This window comes from Amia ocellicauda, chromosome 13 (assembly GCF_036373705.1).
Source record: "Amia ocellicauda isolate fAmiCal2 chromosome 13, fAmiCal2.hap1, whole genome shotgun sequence".
Lineage (NCBI taxonomy): Eukaryota > Metazoa > Chordata > Actinopteri > Amiiformes > Amiidae > Amia > Amia ocellicauda.
This window is the reverse complement of record NC_089862.1, coordinates 25,476,729-25,493,729: the sequence shown is the minus strand read 5'-3', so window position 1 is coordinate 25,493,729 and position 17,001 is coordinate 25,476,729. Positions and strand designations below refer to the sequence as shown.

Sequence of the window (17,001 nt, the reverse complement as noted above, 5' to 3'; positions counted from 1 at the left end):
ACAATCATGATTTAAGTTGGCCTTTTGTACTCCTGAATGCCTTTCTTTGTTTTTTTCCCTGTGTTATTTTCGTTTTTGTAGTGAACTGCCCTGTTGGAACCTACTTCTCTCTGGAGTACAGTACCTGTGAAAGCTGTTGGATCGGCTCCTATCAAGATGAGGAAGGTCAAATGGAATGTAAAAACTGCCCGTCTGGATTTTCCACTGTGTACATGCACTCAAGAAGTGCTGCCGAATGCAAAGGTAAAGTCTGCAAGGTATTTGTTTGATCACAGCATCTTTGCATGTGTTTCGTGCAGGTAATTTGCAGGTCAAGTTTGCTTTAAATGTTTTTTTTCCTGTTTTTCTTTTTTTGTAGCTCAACAACAATAATGATCTCCAAGCTTTTATATATAAAATGCATTAGGACACTAGGCATTGTGGATAAAATTATAGTTTACTGGCCCAATGTAATGACAAGTTTTTAAATTGACACTTCTGTGTTTTCATTGCATTTTAGAGCAGTGTAAACCAGGAAGCTTCTCTGTCAATGGACTTGAAACGTGTGAGTCGTGCCCTCTAGGAACACACCAGTCTGAGTTTGGGTCTAAGGTGTGTTTGGCCTGTCCTGGTGACATGTCAACTGTAAACCGAGGCGCAGTAGATGTGACTGAATGTGGAGGTGAGTGGTAAGGTAAGGCAGTAAAGGTGTCAAAGTGTAGAGCAGATGAGGGCCACAATCCAGCAGGTTTATAGGTCTGCTTAAATTACAAAAACATACAGAAATGGGACAACATGTTCAATATGTCAAAAAAGCCAATAATATGTTGAACCATAACACACTGCAGCATTCTGTGACTGGAGTTTTGCATCCCAAAGATAGAGAAAACAAATTCTGCCTTCTAAATGACATTCTGCTTTACTGAATTACCTTCATGTTTTATTACTAAGCCCAGTTTTTAAAATGCTTATTATGCATGAATATGTTCCAGTTGTCATTGAATTCCTGAAAAGTTACAAACCCACACAATCAAAATAACCCAATGGCTATGTGGACTTCATTGATGTCTACAGCATATGAGGACCTAAATTAATGAGGAACTGTGTAATGTTTTTGCAGTGCTGTGCCCTGCTGGGCAGTTCTCCCGTACCGGGTTACACCCCTGCTACCCCTGTCCACGGGACTACTACCAGCCCGATGACGGTCGCTCCTACTGCTTGTCCTGCCCATTCTATGGCACAACAACTATCACTGGAGCCACGGCCATTCAGGACTGCTCAAGTACGCTTTAGGAAAGGATTGCGAACTTAGTGTTTACCTTACTACACACCTTTTATATATATAGTCACATTTAGTGGCATGTTACACCAAATGTATCATTCCAAAACTGGCATTTATTTTCAAGCATAATAATTTTTGTTGCTAGGCCATTTAAAAATAATACATTTGGCTATATCTGTAGGTCTAACTTACATGGGAAGGATCTTCCCAATTCTTAGTATAATCTGGAAACAACATTTTTAAAAAAGTTTTAAATTTGCCTTTTCATTTAGATGTAATAACAAAAGGTCTGATGAAGCCCGTTGAAATATCCTAAGCTCTCACTCCTTTCTACGTTCATCCACGGCTCTGCATTTTGTTTGATCACACCCTATATGTCATGGTCAAATAGTTCCCAACAGAGTTATGCTTATATAAACAAGGCTTTCAAGAAAGGTGTCTTATACTACCGCTTATACAAATAACTGCCCTTACTTTTTTCCCCAAGTATGTCATATCCTTACACACTTTTATGTCTTGAATAGGAAGGAAAACTGTGACAAGAAACAGGATATTACTAATCAATGTAATATTTTGAAGGGGTTCAGCCACACACAGATACACACAAAGCACGCAAACAAAAATAAAATGATCCTTATTTTCCAATCTAAGACAGCTGTTGGCAAACTGTCTGCTGTATAGTTGGATGTGTGCACAGTTTAAAACCATTTGACTCTTTGGCTCTGTGACTAAACATTTGTACATTACCGATTTGTGCATATATATATATATATGTCAGTGTCTCTCAGATACATTGTACTCGCCCATGGTCCACTTCAAAGCTTTTATTAGTTTTTAGAAAAGTATTAACAGTTTAAAAAAGTTTGATGAAGGCACACAATAAAAGGTTTAGTCTGAGATAATTTATTCTTTGGTGGAATCTGCTTGGGAGCTTCACAATCCTGCCTAAAGTAACCAGGTAAAGTTCAGTGCAATGGCAACTACAGATAAATATTACAGCCCTGTAATATAAAAAGACAATAAAAAGTGCACTATAAAAAACACTGGCAGTGTTATAAAAAGCCATAAGATCCAATATCTAATGGTGTAGATATTACATTTATTGTATATAAAAGTAGAAATAAAAATTTGAGAGCTGTCAAACTATCCCCGTTTTCAATGCCATTATCAGCATGTGCTTCCTTCCATGCAGGCTTTGGTTCCAGCTTTTCACCAGAGGAAGAGCGTGTGGTGGTGTCGGTGTCTCCAGAAAGCATCAGAAGAAATTACCAGGCCAGCAGCCAGGTTTGTTAAGGATGGCCTGTCATAGTCTAGTGTGTTTCTGTGATGTAACACGACAGCTTTCTTTGAGTCTAAAGAGCCCTTAAAGTGTGACCTAATCCTCCATGTAGTCTCATGCCTCTTCCAGATGACACAGCCAATTCAATGTGAAGTCTGGTTATCGCAACAATGTTGTGATGTCGATTAATTTCTATTGACACTGATTGTCACATATACTGCGCTACATTCGTACATTAATGCTAATGGCCACTGCCAAAAATGTTGTAGAAGGTTTTAAAGTAAACTGTATTGTAAACACTACTATTGTAGCCCCACGTGATCTCATGTCAATGCACACCCAAAGTAAGGGAGAACTACATGTCCAATCTTAGTTTCTGAATAAACTAACATTATAAAGAATAAAATAGGGCCCTGAAAGGAATGATTTACATACACAAATGAAAAATCAATAAATAACCGTTATCTGTTTACCTCCTCAGATGTTTCATGAGTGTTTCCTGAATCCATGTCAGAACAGGGGAACCTGTGAGGAAGTAGGGGCCGGATATATTTGTTTATGTCCATCAGGGTTCACAGGCAAGGGAATCTTATTAATAAACAAATAGATGCTAGAGAAAGACATGAGCTTTACAACAAGATGAACCGATCTGTTGAGATCATTACACTTTTTTTTATATATATCCTTTCGCCCCATTGTAAATGTTCAACAACATAAAACAACAGCTTGCTTCCATGTTCAAATAAAATACATACATAGTGCATAGATTGAAGTTCCACCTTATGATAAAGGCTCATTGTTTAATGTACATATTACCTGTATGCTTCATATGTCTTGAATATCGTGCTCAGTATTTATCGAGATAGTAGGTGTATCTTTTTTTTACAATTATGGTAGCATAGATGGATCATGTGGGGTTTGGGAGGGCAATTCAATCAGAAAGATATTAGTAAGGATGTCTGCTAATAAATAAATATTAATAAATCATAATCATGTAACACAGTTGTGCAATATAAAATCCGCTTGGAATGAAGACGAGCTGAACATACAAGATTAAAGATGTTGTTTGAAATTAATGTGATCCCATACTCATAGTATTGACTGTTTTTTGATGTGTCTGTTTCTTGCCTGCAGGATCGAAGTGCGAGAGTGACATCAATGAATGTGACTCGGCTCCTTGCCTCAATGGCGCCCTCTGCAAAGATGGCATAGGGGAATTTGTGTGCCAGTGCCAGCCTGGTTATGTGGGTGTGTATTAGTGAAGCGTACCAACTATCTTGGTTTACAAGTCATGTGGTTTAAAAATGCTAAAATCGAATGATTCTTTGTTCAGCAATAATTTGCAACAAACTAACAGGCTCTTTGAGGACAAAATGAGCAGAGGTCACATATTCACATCCATCATTAAGCTAACAAGCTGGGAATCAGTGATTCTCTTCATGGGCAGACTACAAATGAGTGTAATTGTATTAGAGACGCATTGAGACAGAAGTCTTGGAAAAGCCTTGCTGTCTGACAAATAAATGTCTCCAGCACACAGCATGTCCTTACCTTTTCAACTGATTCTTTCATTTCCCCAGGGATCTGAGCTGTTTTTAGCATGCCTGGTTATTATTAGACCAAAATAGATACCTTTGATGAAGGATTAATACATTTTAATTTCTGTTTTCCTGCAGTGTTCTTTCAGTGCTCAAAATTATTTCCAGCCTTGCTCTCTGTGCTTGTCAAATCCAAGAAACATGAAGTTTGTGTTATTTCAGGCATGTTCTGTGAAGCGGAAGTTAATGAATGCAGCTCCTTTCCTTGCCTCAATGATGGGACCTGTGTCGATGAGATCAATAGATACTCTTGCAGTTGCGCTGATGGGTTTACAGGTAAAATACTTTGTTCGCATTTGTTTTTCAAAATATCATTTTAAAATTCTACAATTCTTTATAATTGTTCCTGTTTTCTTTCACTTAGCAATTGGTACACATAGCATCTCAGGAGTGTGATCTGTTCTGGTGTTTAGAAATTTCCAGATGAAAAAGGATGTAATTGCTTTCCCTCGACTTTGTAAGAGTAGTCCACTTATTTTTTAGTTTTTTGTCTTAATTCCTTCAAATCATACTTTTCACTTTAATTATCTACTCCTATTGCTTCCTTTTTAAAACATTTTCCACCCGAAGTTTTTCAAAAGTGACTGGAGTACCCTGTCCTCGAAAGGACAAAAGGAGTATCTATCCTGGAATAAATCGGCATGTTGTAACTACTCTTCCCAGACAATATGGGATACGTACAGAAGCTTACTATCTGACCTTTAAGATACTAACACTAAATAAATATAATAAAAGTACATACCTTTAAACAGTCTGAGGGCAAGACTAAATCAAAACTCAAATCCTAAAGTACAAACCTGTTTCCTATCATGTTTTAATTTATTGTCAGAAACCACCGTTTACTACTTACAAATCAAAACACAATAGGGTACATGCTTGTAATGTTTGTGGGTGGGTCAAAGTTCTGCTTTGGACTAGCCCTGAGGTTCTATGCTTTTTGTCCAAAGGGGTGCACTGTGAGCTTGAAATCAACGAATGCCTGTTAAATCCGTGTGAAAACAACGCTACCTGTGAAAATCTGGTGGGGAGCTTCAGTTGCACCTGCCCTCCTGGCTTTTCTGGAGAACAGTGTGAAATTAATATCAATGAGTGTACCAGTGCACCCTGCTTGAATGGGGCGACATGCTGGGATGACGTCAATGACTTCAGGTAATTGAAAATCACAGAATAGTTTTAGTCAGTACTAATTACAACAAGTTTTGGATGTACCATATTTATTAAAACCATTCAAGCTACCTATGATTTTTTTTTTTCCTACAAGTTTGCTAATTGTATATAATTAATTGTCATACAATCTGCATACCATATAGGAAATTGTAATATAATTGACTAATACACAAGCATGTGACTACTTCAATGTTATATTCAGTGCCATTATTTATCAATCATTGAAGAACTAAAGAGTGAAAAAAAATACATTTTCCATTTCTATGCTGCTAATTTGAATATTGTTTTATAATAAGGACCTTGAATTTGTTTTCTGTGCTGCCTAGGTGTCAGTGCCCCAAAGGCTACACAGGAAAGATGTGTGAGGTCAATGTAGATGAATGCAATCCAAATCCTTGCCTCAACGGAGCCTCGTGTGTCGATGGTCTTGGCTTGTTCAGGTGCAGGTGTCTTCCTGGGTTCAATGGAACCAGGTGTGAGACAGGTATAAATTCCATATACGAAGAAAGTGTTAGGCATATTCACTACGATGTGCAATAATCTGCAGTATAATCTGGGGACTGTATTAATTTACTAAAATCATAACACAAACAGCAGGAAGAAAGTATATAAATTTCCCTTGCTTGCTTTAATATGAATTGGTTTCTCTGTTTTCTTACCATTTTAGAAATGTCCTCAAAATTTAACTTGGACTTTGAGGTCTCTGGTATCCATGGCTATGTGATGATGGACAATATAATGCCCTCTCTGACTGCAATAACATGCACGTTCTGGATGAAGTCTTCTGACAGTACCAACTATGGCACTCCGATTTCTTATGCAGTGGAAAAAGGAAGTGACAACGCTTTCTTACTCATAGACTACAATGGGTAAATCTACAGAGCAAAGCATGAAAATGTTAAGCTTAAAAAGATACGTGTGTCAGGTTTAATCTAGATCATGGAATCTCATGTAATACACGTCTGAATGTGTAAAACGGGAGATGTGAGTTCAAATGCTATGGAAGTGATCGATAAGGTCTTGAGTCTTTCTATTTTCAAAGTAGCAGTTTCATATTAAAAAGGAACACATTTAAAATAGGTGGCAAAACTATTTTTAATAATTGTATAATGTAATATATATATATGTAGCTCTGGAAAAAATTTAGACCACTGCACATTTTTCTTAAATCAGCATCTCTACATGTATGGCAGCTATTCCATCCCATTCATATTTTTAGTTGGAATTTGGGAGAAATGTTGTCAGTAGTTTATTGAATAAAACAAAAATGTTCATTTTACCCAAACGCATACCTATAAATAGTAAAACCAGAGAAACTGATAATTTTGCAGTGATCTCTTAATTCTTTCCAGAGCTGTATAATATTATTATTAGAGATTTAGTTAAAATTAGGAAATGATGAAGCTCAAATGCTTCTCTTCTCCTTGAACCCATGGGACTGTGTCTTTTTAAAGGTGGGTTCTGTATGTGAATGGGAAGGAGAGGGTCACGGACTGTCCCGCAGTCAATGACGGTAGATGGCATCACATTGGCGTCTCCTGGAACAGTGCTGATGGAGACTGGAAGGTCTATATAGATGGGATTCCCTCAGATGGAGGGAAAGGCTTGTCTGTTGGCACTACAATTCCAGGTGTGGTAGTCTGTCGTGGTTATTTTAATTTCACTGCTTCTGAGACTCACCTAAAAGAAACAGTAATAAGCATAATCAACAACATCAGTAGAATTCATCCTCCAGTTTTTATGTTTTTGAATGCCCTCCAAGAAAATTAGTTTATAGCTCTCTGATGGTAGTTTTATTAGGAGAAATAATTGCAGATGAATCCCATTGGGTCAGATGAATGTCACAGCAACAGCTCAGATCTACTGTGATCCAAAGCTTCACTGGTCACTTGGACACTGTGAGTGGGATATTGTGTTGTTTTGTGAAAACACATGTCCAATGAATGATGCTTGCTATAGCTAAATCCAATAATGCAATCTAATCTAGCCTCAAAGATTATTTCCCCAGCAGGGCTAATGTCAGTTAAACTCACTATGCAATATATAATGTCAAACATATTATTGAGACCACACTTTTCATTATTGCTGTTTTGAATGCTTGGCTTGCAGGTGGGGGAGCATTAGTCCTGGGGCAGGATCAGGACCAGAGGGGAGAAGGTTTCAATCCTGTGGAATCTTTTGTGGGATCCATGAGCCAGCTGAATATCTGGGACCATGTTCTCACCCCCCAACAAGTAAATCTTCTTCCTTATTATTGTATACAGTGTGTGATTTTAGAATCCTGTTACTGCTCTGTAGTTACTCACAGAGTTACACAATTACATCCACAAACAGTCAAACCCAGAGCAAAGCTATTTTTTGGAGGCATTTTATGAGAGCGTGACCAGATGTCTAGATGTTCAACGCTGTTCAACAAGCAAGTACAGTGAAAACTGAGAGATTATTTTTCCAAGGAAAATTCTGGAGTTGTCAATATTTTAAAAGCACCTAAATCAGTTATAACTATACTTATGATATGAAATTAAACAAAACTTCTCCTCTTTCAGATCCAAGCACTAGCAAGTAGTTGTCCAGAAGATTTACAAAGAGGCAACTTGTTGGCATGGCCAGACTTTCTCACTGGGATTGTTGGAAGAGTTAAGATTACTCCAAAGAGTATGTTTTGCGCTGGTGAGAAGCCTTCCAATTTAATATTTGTAATTATGTGTAAGTAAAGTATTTATTCTGTGTTCCACTTGTGCAAAATAAAAAATGGCAGATCAGATGTCTCCTCTTTGTCTACTAAAACAAATAATTTGCTGATTGTTTTAATTTTTTTATGTTCTGACCATCCTGATCAAAATGTTTGTCTTTGTTTTTGTGATTTTGCTGTCTGGACTCAGACTGTCCTGTGCTGGAGAGCGCAGTGTCCCATTTGCGAAGTTCAAGTACTGATGTCAAACCAGGCTCTCAGGTGGATCTGTTTTGTGATCCTGGCTTCTACCTTGTGGGAGAGAAAAAACAGCGCTGCCTCAACAGAGGAGAGTGGAGCCACCCTCTACCTCAGTGCAACAGTAAGAGCCTGACAATAACAGCTTGTCAATTGCGTCCAACTTGGCTGCTTATGGACAGCAGGGGGAGCTCAACAGAAATATGACTGGGACTCTCCATGCGTTTGTTTGATTATGACTATGAATACATAAGTCCAGAAAACCCAGGTGGACCCAGTAACCTTCTATAATTTGTAGCCTTTTTTATGTTCTTATTCAGTAGCGTACACTCAGGAGTGACCTATAAGTTTTAGGAACTGATGGCAGGTTGTTTTACCCAATTGCCTATTTTACACATTGTTTGAGACAACTGATCATCACCATACATATTGGATAAGGGGTACATTTTTACGCAATCCTTATTAAGCCCAGAATGTAACTGACAACATTTGAAATGTGTTCTTTTATCATTTTTATGGTTCTGAGCCTGGGTGTGTTCAGTGTGGCAACACTTATCATCTTAGCTGTTAATTTATTGCATTGCACAACACTGAGATTTAATTATCAGTTGTGTTAAAATCATACATGTTGATTTCTGAAAACAAGTGATCATGTCTGTTTAAAGTAAACACATTGCCTAAAATCCTCCGCAAAATATGTTTTAGCTTTTCCTTAGCTGAATATTTTACACCCAACATGTGTTAGAGGTCAGAGTCAGATTCTTCCTTTTAATGTTTCAAGTTAATTTTGTCAACACAACTATTACAGACTGTTTTTAATGTCTTGAAGGGGTCACCTGTGGTCCCCCTTCTCCCTTGGAGCATGGATTCTACTTGGGAGAGGATTTCCAAGCCGGCAGCTCAGTGACGTACCAGTGCAACAGTGGCTTTTACCTGCTGGGGGACTCCAAAGTACTGTGTGGTAATGGTGGCAGCTGGAGTGGCCATCCACCAGCTTGTCTCGGTAAAACAGTGGGCCGCAAACTGATGCACTTAAGTTTAAAACACAACAGGTGAAAACTCAAGGGCTTGGAGAGGAACTAACGGGAACTGTATCAAATCAAAGACATCAAACCAAAACCAACCTGGCTGATTAAGGAGGACCTGCCATCAAACCGCATTCTCTGCCCGTCAAATTTCTCTTAGGAGACAGCACTGCATGCAGCCTTGTAGTCCTTTTATTTTTTGGTTATTTTTTTAAGAATAAATACATTGTCTATATTGTATGTTACTTGTTTCCTTTTCCAATTACTTAATGGTGTCGTACTGAATTATAAATGTATACACAGTAGGGGATTTTCTAGTGAAAGTGCAGTTTGTGAGTTGTTTATTTGAATCCTTAGCCCATTTCAGAACAATTGCATTAAAGCATGCTTTTAACAGCAGGTACAGACAGTGTACTCTGTCTCTGCACTCTGATTAATATCGATTGATAGCCCAGAACTTCCTCCGTATCTTATCTTATCTTATCTTATCTCCGTATCCTCCGTATTTTTTTTACAATATCCACAAATTCATTTAAATTCATCATGAGGCTTAATATGACTAGTGCTGTATCATTCTCCAATAAAGATTTTATACATGATTGTAAAAGCAGAGGTCTATCCAATATTATAACTATTGTGTATGTGTACTGAAGCACTGAATGCTACTTAAGACTGGGCACCTGAAAAGTTTAAGTTCTCTTATCACATGTATGTGCTGCTCCTGGTGCCTGCCCTCCTGAAAACCAGCTTGTGTGTTTTAGACGTTGACGAGTGCGCACTGGGGTCAGATTGCGACGAGCACTCAAGCTGCCAGAACACGGACGGCTCTTACACATGCACCTGCATCCCGCCCTACAGTGGTGATGGGAAAAACTGTACAGGTATCGTGTTTCTTTAAATGGTTGTGATTCACACTCTTTGCATTGGAGAGGGAATTTTAAAAGTGCTTTAGTATTTAGTTCACTTCTTCATTTCACTGATAAATGGGATTTTATCATGTGTACCACACTTGTGCTGCACTAGGAAAATTACTGAAATGATATGACTGATGGCAATCAGAAGTGCAGTTAGTTATTATTTATTTATGTATTAAATTATTTATTTATTGGCAAATGGCCTTATCTTGGCTGACTTATAGTCTACACAATCATTACAAAAGTGCATTAATCAAGATTAATACACAATTCAAATTAAGCATTACGAAAGTGCAGTAGTTTAATCAATACAACGTAATGCAGGGATAGAAGAAAAAACTCTCCAACTATCACAAATGGTTACTAATTCAAGGATGATCGTTGAGTCAGATTTGACATTATCTTCAAGTTGCCCATACTTGTCCGTCTGTTCATTGCATATTTGCATAACATTTGTTATTCAACACATAAAGGTAACAAATGACATATACAGATAATGGTATCAAAATAATCATTATTTCAATAGCTACATTTCTATTTCTTTTATATTTATATGTTTGTTTTACTTGGACCAGAGCCTATTAAATGTAAGGATCCAGGTACCCCGGAGTTTGGTCACAGAGATGGTGACAACTACATGGCTGGTAGTGAAGTGGTTTTCTCTTGTAAAGCGGGATATGAGCTTATCGGTGCATCCCAAATCAGATGCTCTGAGTCGGGCACTTGGAATCAACATGCCCCGAATTGCAAAGGTATGTAAGAAGGTTAATTGCCCAGCCATCCTCTGTTTACCATTTTCCACTATATATAACAATGTCCTCCATTTGATAGAATATCTATATGTTAATGTGGGATATAAAGAGATGTACAGGCTTTCATTAAAAAGTATAGCCTTTGTTGTCTGCTTAGTTATGCGTTACCTGTTTCCCAGTAAAAAATAATAATAAAATATATTATGTTATACTTTAAGCTCTGTCCTGCGGACGACCACCCATTCCTGAAAATGCCATCATGAAGGGAAGCAACTTTACTTACGGAAGCAAGGTGACTTACAGGTATCACGGTCAGCCATTTACAAGCGTGCTGTCATGTAAACTCATTGATATAGTAATTTAAGGTAAATATACACCACCCTCCCCAATCCTCTTTGCAGATTTGTATGGCCTTGGATCGAAATGAAGGATTATAGAGGAAAGACGTAGTAAGCTTGTGGTATTCTCATAGCCTTGTTCCTTAACCGTTTTGATTCTCTCTGTTATTTAAATCGTAAAAATGACATATCAAAAACACCAGCTGTTATAAACCCAACATTTGTAATGACACACAAGGCCTTTTGTGGAAATACAGTGACTGCACTGTTGAATTGGCCATGTGCCAATACTGTGCAGCTATTCCTATTTTAAAAATGTCCAAACTGTGAAAATTTTGAACCCCAAAGAGCTGGTGCGTTAATTAAAATGACATTTATTTTGTTTTATGTATTCTTTCTTTAACTTTACTGAATCAATAAACATTTAATTTCTAGCTGCACAAAGGGGTTTTTTCTGTCGGGAAATGCCGAAATCTACTGCCTGGCGAATTTGAGCTGGAGCCAAGAACCTCCTATGTGTGAGTCTGTAACATGCGGGGAGCCACCGCATATACAGAACGCAAACTTCACTCTCACTGGACAAACATATCTCTCCAATGTGTCATACGAGTGTTCAGAGGGATACAGGTAAGTGTAGGCCAACCCGTACATTATTCGCACCATATCTAACATGGAAATATATTACATATTTAGGTTTCTATGTAAGCCAACAATTCACCTGGATGTGAGACACAAGCACTTCTGCAGTCTGTACACAGCAGGAGAAATAACTCAGTGATTCTAAACCCCTTAATATGAGGGGGGTGGGGTGGAATCCACTTTTTAGATTACAAAAATTGAATGTAATGGAACATAAAATTGTATTTTAATGTAATTGGATATTCAGAATTTCTATCACTGAATTATACAGCTACTACTACTACTACTACTACTACTTATAATAATAATAATAATAGTAATAATAATAATTGATTTAAAATTAAGATAAATGCTTGTGCTACTCTCTAACTGGAACATTGTTTTAAGATTGCAGGGCTCTGCGGTACTGGCCTGTGAGGCCTCCGGTGACTGGACTACCCCCCTGCCAGTGTGTGAGATGGTGTCCTGTGGAGACCCACCTGTCATTACAAATGCCACCGTCATCGGCAGCAACTTCACACTGGGGAGTAAGATTTACTACACCTGTAAGGAAGGGTAAGTGTCAGATTTTTTGCATAGGCTAAACTAACTAAATAGATAACTAAATATGTTCAGTGCAATTCTCCTTGAAGGTTTATGATATTATCTTGCTGGTAGACGTAGGTGCCCTCACCATAAAGTGTTAAAAAATAGTTTGATGTCCTTCAGAAAACCAACCTCTGCATATAACACAGCTGCAATCCATTACCAGAAGAGAGGTTTGACCCAATTATTTTTGTAATACAATGTTTATGGAACCATAATGGTCATAGATGGTGGATTAAAAGTGGCTAAAAATGTAAATGTAATAATTTCCAGTGAAAAGGAAATTGAGTTGCCACAGAGCTCTGGAATAATTGTGTCAATAGTTGGCTGTAGTAAGCTAAACAAATAAAAATAAGGCATGTCTGTTCCAGAGCTATGATACCAAGAGACAGTTCTTTGAACAACCTAGGTTCAAGGTAATAGAAAATGTCAAACAAATATATTGTATATATTAAACTACTACAGAGAGCAATACTGTGTTGAGACAGAAAACAATATAGCTTGTCTGAAAGCAATGATTATTCTTTCACTGTTTACAATAAATCTTTATTTTTTTGTTAGGAACAACAACAGAGTGCATTATTAATCCAGCTGCAAAATAAATACTTAAAGGGCATGTGTGCTTTTTGCTCTTTAGGTATACCCTGATTGGCTTGGAGAGTAAGGAGTGTTTACCCAGCGGTGAGTGGAGCCAGAGCTCCTCACAGTGTGTGCCGCGCTCCTGTGGTCCCCCCCCACCTCTTGACAATGCTGTTGCACACATTGGCCACCAGCTGTATTTAGATAAAGCCATCTATTACTGCACTGATGGCTACAGCCTGGCAGACAACTCCCAAGTGATCTGCAATGCCCAGGGCCAGTGGACTCCCCCTGAAAACAAACAGATGCCCCACTGCATTGCTGACTTCTGCCAAAGGCCTCCTGACTTGCCCAATGCCATCCTGGACTCCACCAACAAGCCCAAGTATCCCAGCAACTCCGTGGTCAGTTACAAGTGCAAGGAGGGCTTTGTGTTCAACACTACAGCAAATGTGACATGTGTCAGAGGTGGCCAGTGGACGCCTTCTCCGCTGGACATCCAGTGCATTCCTGTGCGCTGCTCAAAACCGTCCAGCGTTGAGCGTGGCTACATCAGTGGCACCAACTACAACTTTGGGGCAGTGGTAGCTTACAGCTGCGACAAAGGGTTCTACATCAAAGGAGAAAAGAAGAGGACATGTGAAGGCAATGGGGAATGGAGTGGAAACCTGCCGTCCTGCCAGCCGGTGTCTTGTGGGAAACCCCCTAGCCTGAAAAATGGATTTATAAAGGTAAACATGCATTTAAAAAAAAAATTAAACATTTACGTGGAAATGATTGTCAAGGATGTTGTTTATCTTACCAAAAAAACTATGTTTTTTTTTCTTGTTTGTATTTTTCAGAACGGCAACCGTTTTGTATTTGAAAGTCAAGTAACCTATGCCTGCGACGCTGCCTATGCGCTGAAGGGAAGTCCAGTCCGTGTGTGTCAAGCTAATCGACAGTGGTTCAGCGATTCCCCTCCTTCCTGTGTTTTGCGCACCTGTGAAGCCCCTCCAACTATCACAAATGGACACTACAGAGGGTCAACATTTGAAGTTGGGAGTAAGGTGGAATACGTCTGTGATGAAGGATATGACCTCAAAGGAGATGCCATTTGGACCTGTTTGAAATTTGGGAATTGGAGTAAAAATAAGGCTCCTGCATGTACTCCGGTACAGTGCCCAGAACCTCCTTTGGAAGAAAACCACTTAGTTCTCAAAAGCATAGAAGCAGAATCTGGAACCATTGAGCTCTCTTGTGATGATGGTTATGTCTTGCATGGCTCCCAGACTCTGAGGTGCACACCATCACAAGAGTGGAATGACTCCTTTCCAGTTTGTAAACAGGTGTCTTGTGGTCCACCCCCGGAGGTGTCATTTGGAGAACCATCTTTGGCCCCATCCTATTTTGGCAGCTCTATAACATATTTCTGTATGGTTGGCTTCACATTGAGGAAGGAGCCCTCTGTGACCTGTCAAGCAGATGGCACCTGGAGCACACCTTTTCCAGAATGCATCCCAGTTGAATGCCTGCAGCCTGAGGAGATTGAAAATGGCATTGTGGATGTACAAGGCCTGTCATACCCTAGCACAGCCCAGTATAACTGTAAGCCTGGGTATCATCTGGTTGGGAACTCTACTGTTCTTTGTGGAGAAAATGGACTTTGGATTGGTGGAATACCAGAATGTAAGCCCATTGAATGCACTAAACCAAAAGAAATAGCTAATGGTAAAGTCTCTTACTCAAAGCTACACTATGGTCATGCAGTGGCCTACACATGTCACAGAGGGTACCACCTGGAGGGTCCTGGAATACTGACTTGTTTGGAAACAGGCCAGTGGGATGCAGAGACACCTTTCTGCAAAGAAATTTACTGTAGTTCTCCTCAGGGTATAGAAAATGGATTTGTGGAAGGGATTGATCACAGATATGGCTCAACTATCATCTATAGTTGCTTTCCTGGTTTCCAGCTTTCTGGCCATGCTTTGCAGACATGTGAAGAGTCAGGATGGTCCAGTTCAACCCCTGTATGCCTGCATACTGATTGTGGGTTGCCTCCTCACATCGACTTTGGAGAATATATAAGAATTCTGGATCCAAAGACCGAACTGAAGAAGGACATAGATGATCGGGAAACATCCAAGCCACTCGAAGGACTATCTCCATCTCTCCAGTTAGCAGCTACTCAGGATGTTAGTTTTCTGCATGGCACTATGATTGTTTATAGTTGCAATGTTGGATACGAACTGATAGGATACTCAGTGTTATTTTGTCAAGAGGATGGATTGTGGAACGACACTGCTCCGGTCTGCCTTCCAGCAGAATGTGAACCACCTCATGATATTGAAAATGGATTCATCAATTTGTCCAATACCATGCTGGGCAGTTTAGTGCAGTATAGCTGTGACGAGGGTTATGAACTTGAGGGGCAAACTATCAGACAATGTATTTCTGGAAGACAATGGAGTGATACAGCCCCTACATGTAAGGCTGTGTTTTGTGGAGAACCTGAAGAGATTGCTAATGGCTCATTCACAGGAGATATCTTCACTTTCATGAGTATCATTTATTTTGAGTGTGACCAAGGGTTCCATCTCGAGGGAAGCAAAACGAGCACTTGCCAAGCCAATAAGAAGTGGGATGCAGAGCCACCAAAGTGTATACCAGTGTCTTGTGGCTTACCATTAATTCCTGAAAATGGCACAGTTGCTGGGAATGAATATACTTTCAGAAAGCAGATTGAATACAGTTGTAATGCAGGGTTTGTCCTCATAGGGGAAATGCACAGTTCATGCCTTGCTAATGGAAGCTGGAGTCATACAGCTCCTGTCTGCAGACCAGCTATCTGTACCAGACCTCCTGATATCCCTAATGGTGAAGTCTTAGGATCAGTATTTGGCTATAAAAATGAAGTGACATATCGTTGTAGGGAGGGTTACACCTTGCAGGGGAAATCAAAGCTCGTCTGCCAGGGGACTGGGGTTTGGGATTCCCAACCACCACGATGTATAGTCACCACTTGTGACCCACCTGATGATATAAGCCACGGATTCTTGAATGGTTCCAGTTTTAACTTCGGAGACTCAGTTGAGTATATCTGTTTCCCTGGGTATGAAGTGTCTGGAAACCCTATCTTACAGTGCTCTGCCAATGGCTCCTGGGTTGGCACAGTGCCATCATGTCAGCCCTGTGTCTGCCAGCCACCTGCCATTCAGAACGGATATGTCACTGGTGAAGACCACACTTGTGGGAATGAGGTGCATTTCCGTTGCCAGGAAGGCTTCAAGATGCTGGGGCCTGCTTCAGCTACCTGTGAAAGTGGTGATGTCTGGAGTCCAGGTTTCCCACTCTGTGGGGAGATGACCTGTGCATCCCCACCTTTGGTGCCTAATGCTTTTATCACTGGCAGCAGCCCTCTGTACCCCAATGCAATAACATACAGATGCAAACCTGGGTTTGAACTGACCAGCCAGCCTCACGTGAACTGTAAGGAGAGTGGTGTGTGGAGTGAGCCGTATCCAACCTGTGAACCAGTGTCTTGTGGACGTCCTCCAGTTGTTTCAAATTCACAAATTATTGGAGACACTTTCACTTTTGGACACAGAGTTCAGTACAGGTAAAGAACTGGAACTGTGATTGTCTTAGTAACCATTCAGTGAAAAGGACAATAATATGGTAGTTACTGGGGTTCCTTATCTGATGCTTCGACAGCCCATTAGCCACAACAGTATTATTAAGTTTAATATGATTAATAGACAAATATTGGAACCCATTTATGATGTATAAATAAATAGTACACAGAAAATGTATTTTTAATATGTTATGTTTGAATTAATATAATACCTGATTTGCAGCTTGTATGTAAAAAATGTAGATACATTTTTTTATTATGTGTGCTTTTTAACCCATTTTTACATATACTGCATATATTGTTTCTGTGGTTTTGCCAGTAG

The 17,001-nt window shown here is 39.4% G+C and overlaps 1 protein-coding gene across 1 annotated transcript in view; it reads left to right on the top strand.

Annotated features, from left to right (window-relative positions):
* Positions 1-17,001, top strand: part of svep1 (sushi, von Willebrand factor type A, EGF and pentraxin domain containing 1) — a 79,929-nt gene that overhangs the window by 47,666 nt on the left and 15,262 nt on the right. Inside the window, exons 17-38 of the mRNA XM_066720356.1 lie at positions 82-243; positions 500-661; positions 1,100-1,261; positions 2,454-2,545; positions 3,022-3,118; positions 3,675-3,788; positions 4,301-4,414; positions 5,086-5,287; positions 5,632-5,789; positions 5,973-6,174; positions 6,760-6,935; positions 7,415-7,539; positions 7,852-7,975; positions 8,188-8,358; positions 9,064-9,237; positions 10,021-10,140; positions 10,749-10,925; positions 11,144-11,228; positions 11,699-11,890; positions 12,290-12,457; positions 13,125-13,797; positions 13,909-16,664. Coding sequence (XP_066576453.1) covers positions 82-243; positions 500-661; positions 1,100-1,261; positions 2,454-2,545; positions 3,022-3,118; positions 3,675-3,788; positions 4,301-4,414; positions 5,086-5,287; positions 5,632-5,789; positions 5,973-6,174; positions 6,760-6,935; positions 7,415-7,539; positions 7,852-7,975; positions 8,188-8,358; positions 9,064-9,237; positions 10,021-10,140; positions 10,749-10,925; positions 11,144-11,228; positions 11,699-11,890; positions 12,290-12,457; positions 13,125-13,797; positions 13,909-16,664 — 6,406 coding nt within the window. The remainder of the gene's footprint in view (positions 1-81; positions 244-499; positions 662-1,099; positions 1,262-2,453; positions 2,546-3,021; positions 3,119-3,674; positions 3,789-4,300; positions 4,415-5,085; positions 5,288-5,631; positions 5,790-5,972; positions 6,175-6,759; positions 6,936-7,414; positions 7,540-7,851; positions 7,976-8,187; positions 8,359-9,063; positions 9,238-10,020; positions 10,141-10,748; positions 10,926-11,143; positions 11,229-11,698; positions 11,891-12,289; positions 12,458-13,124; positions 13,798-13,908; positions 16,665-17,001) is intronic.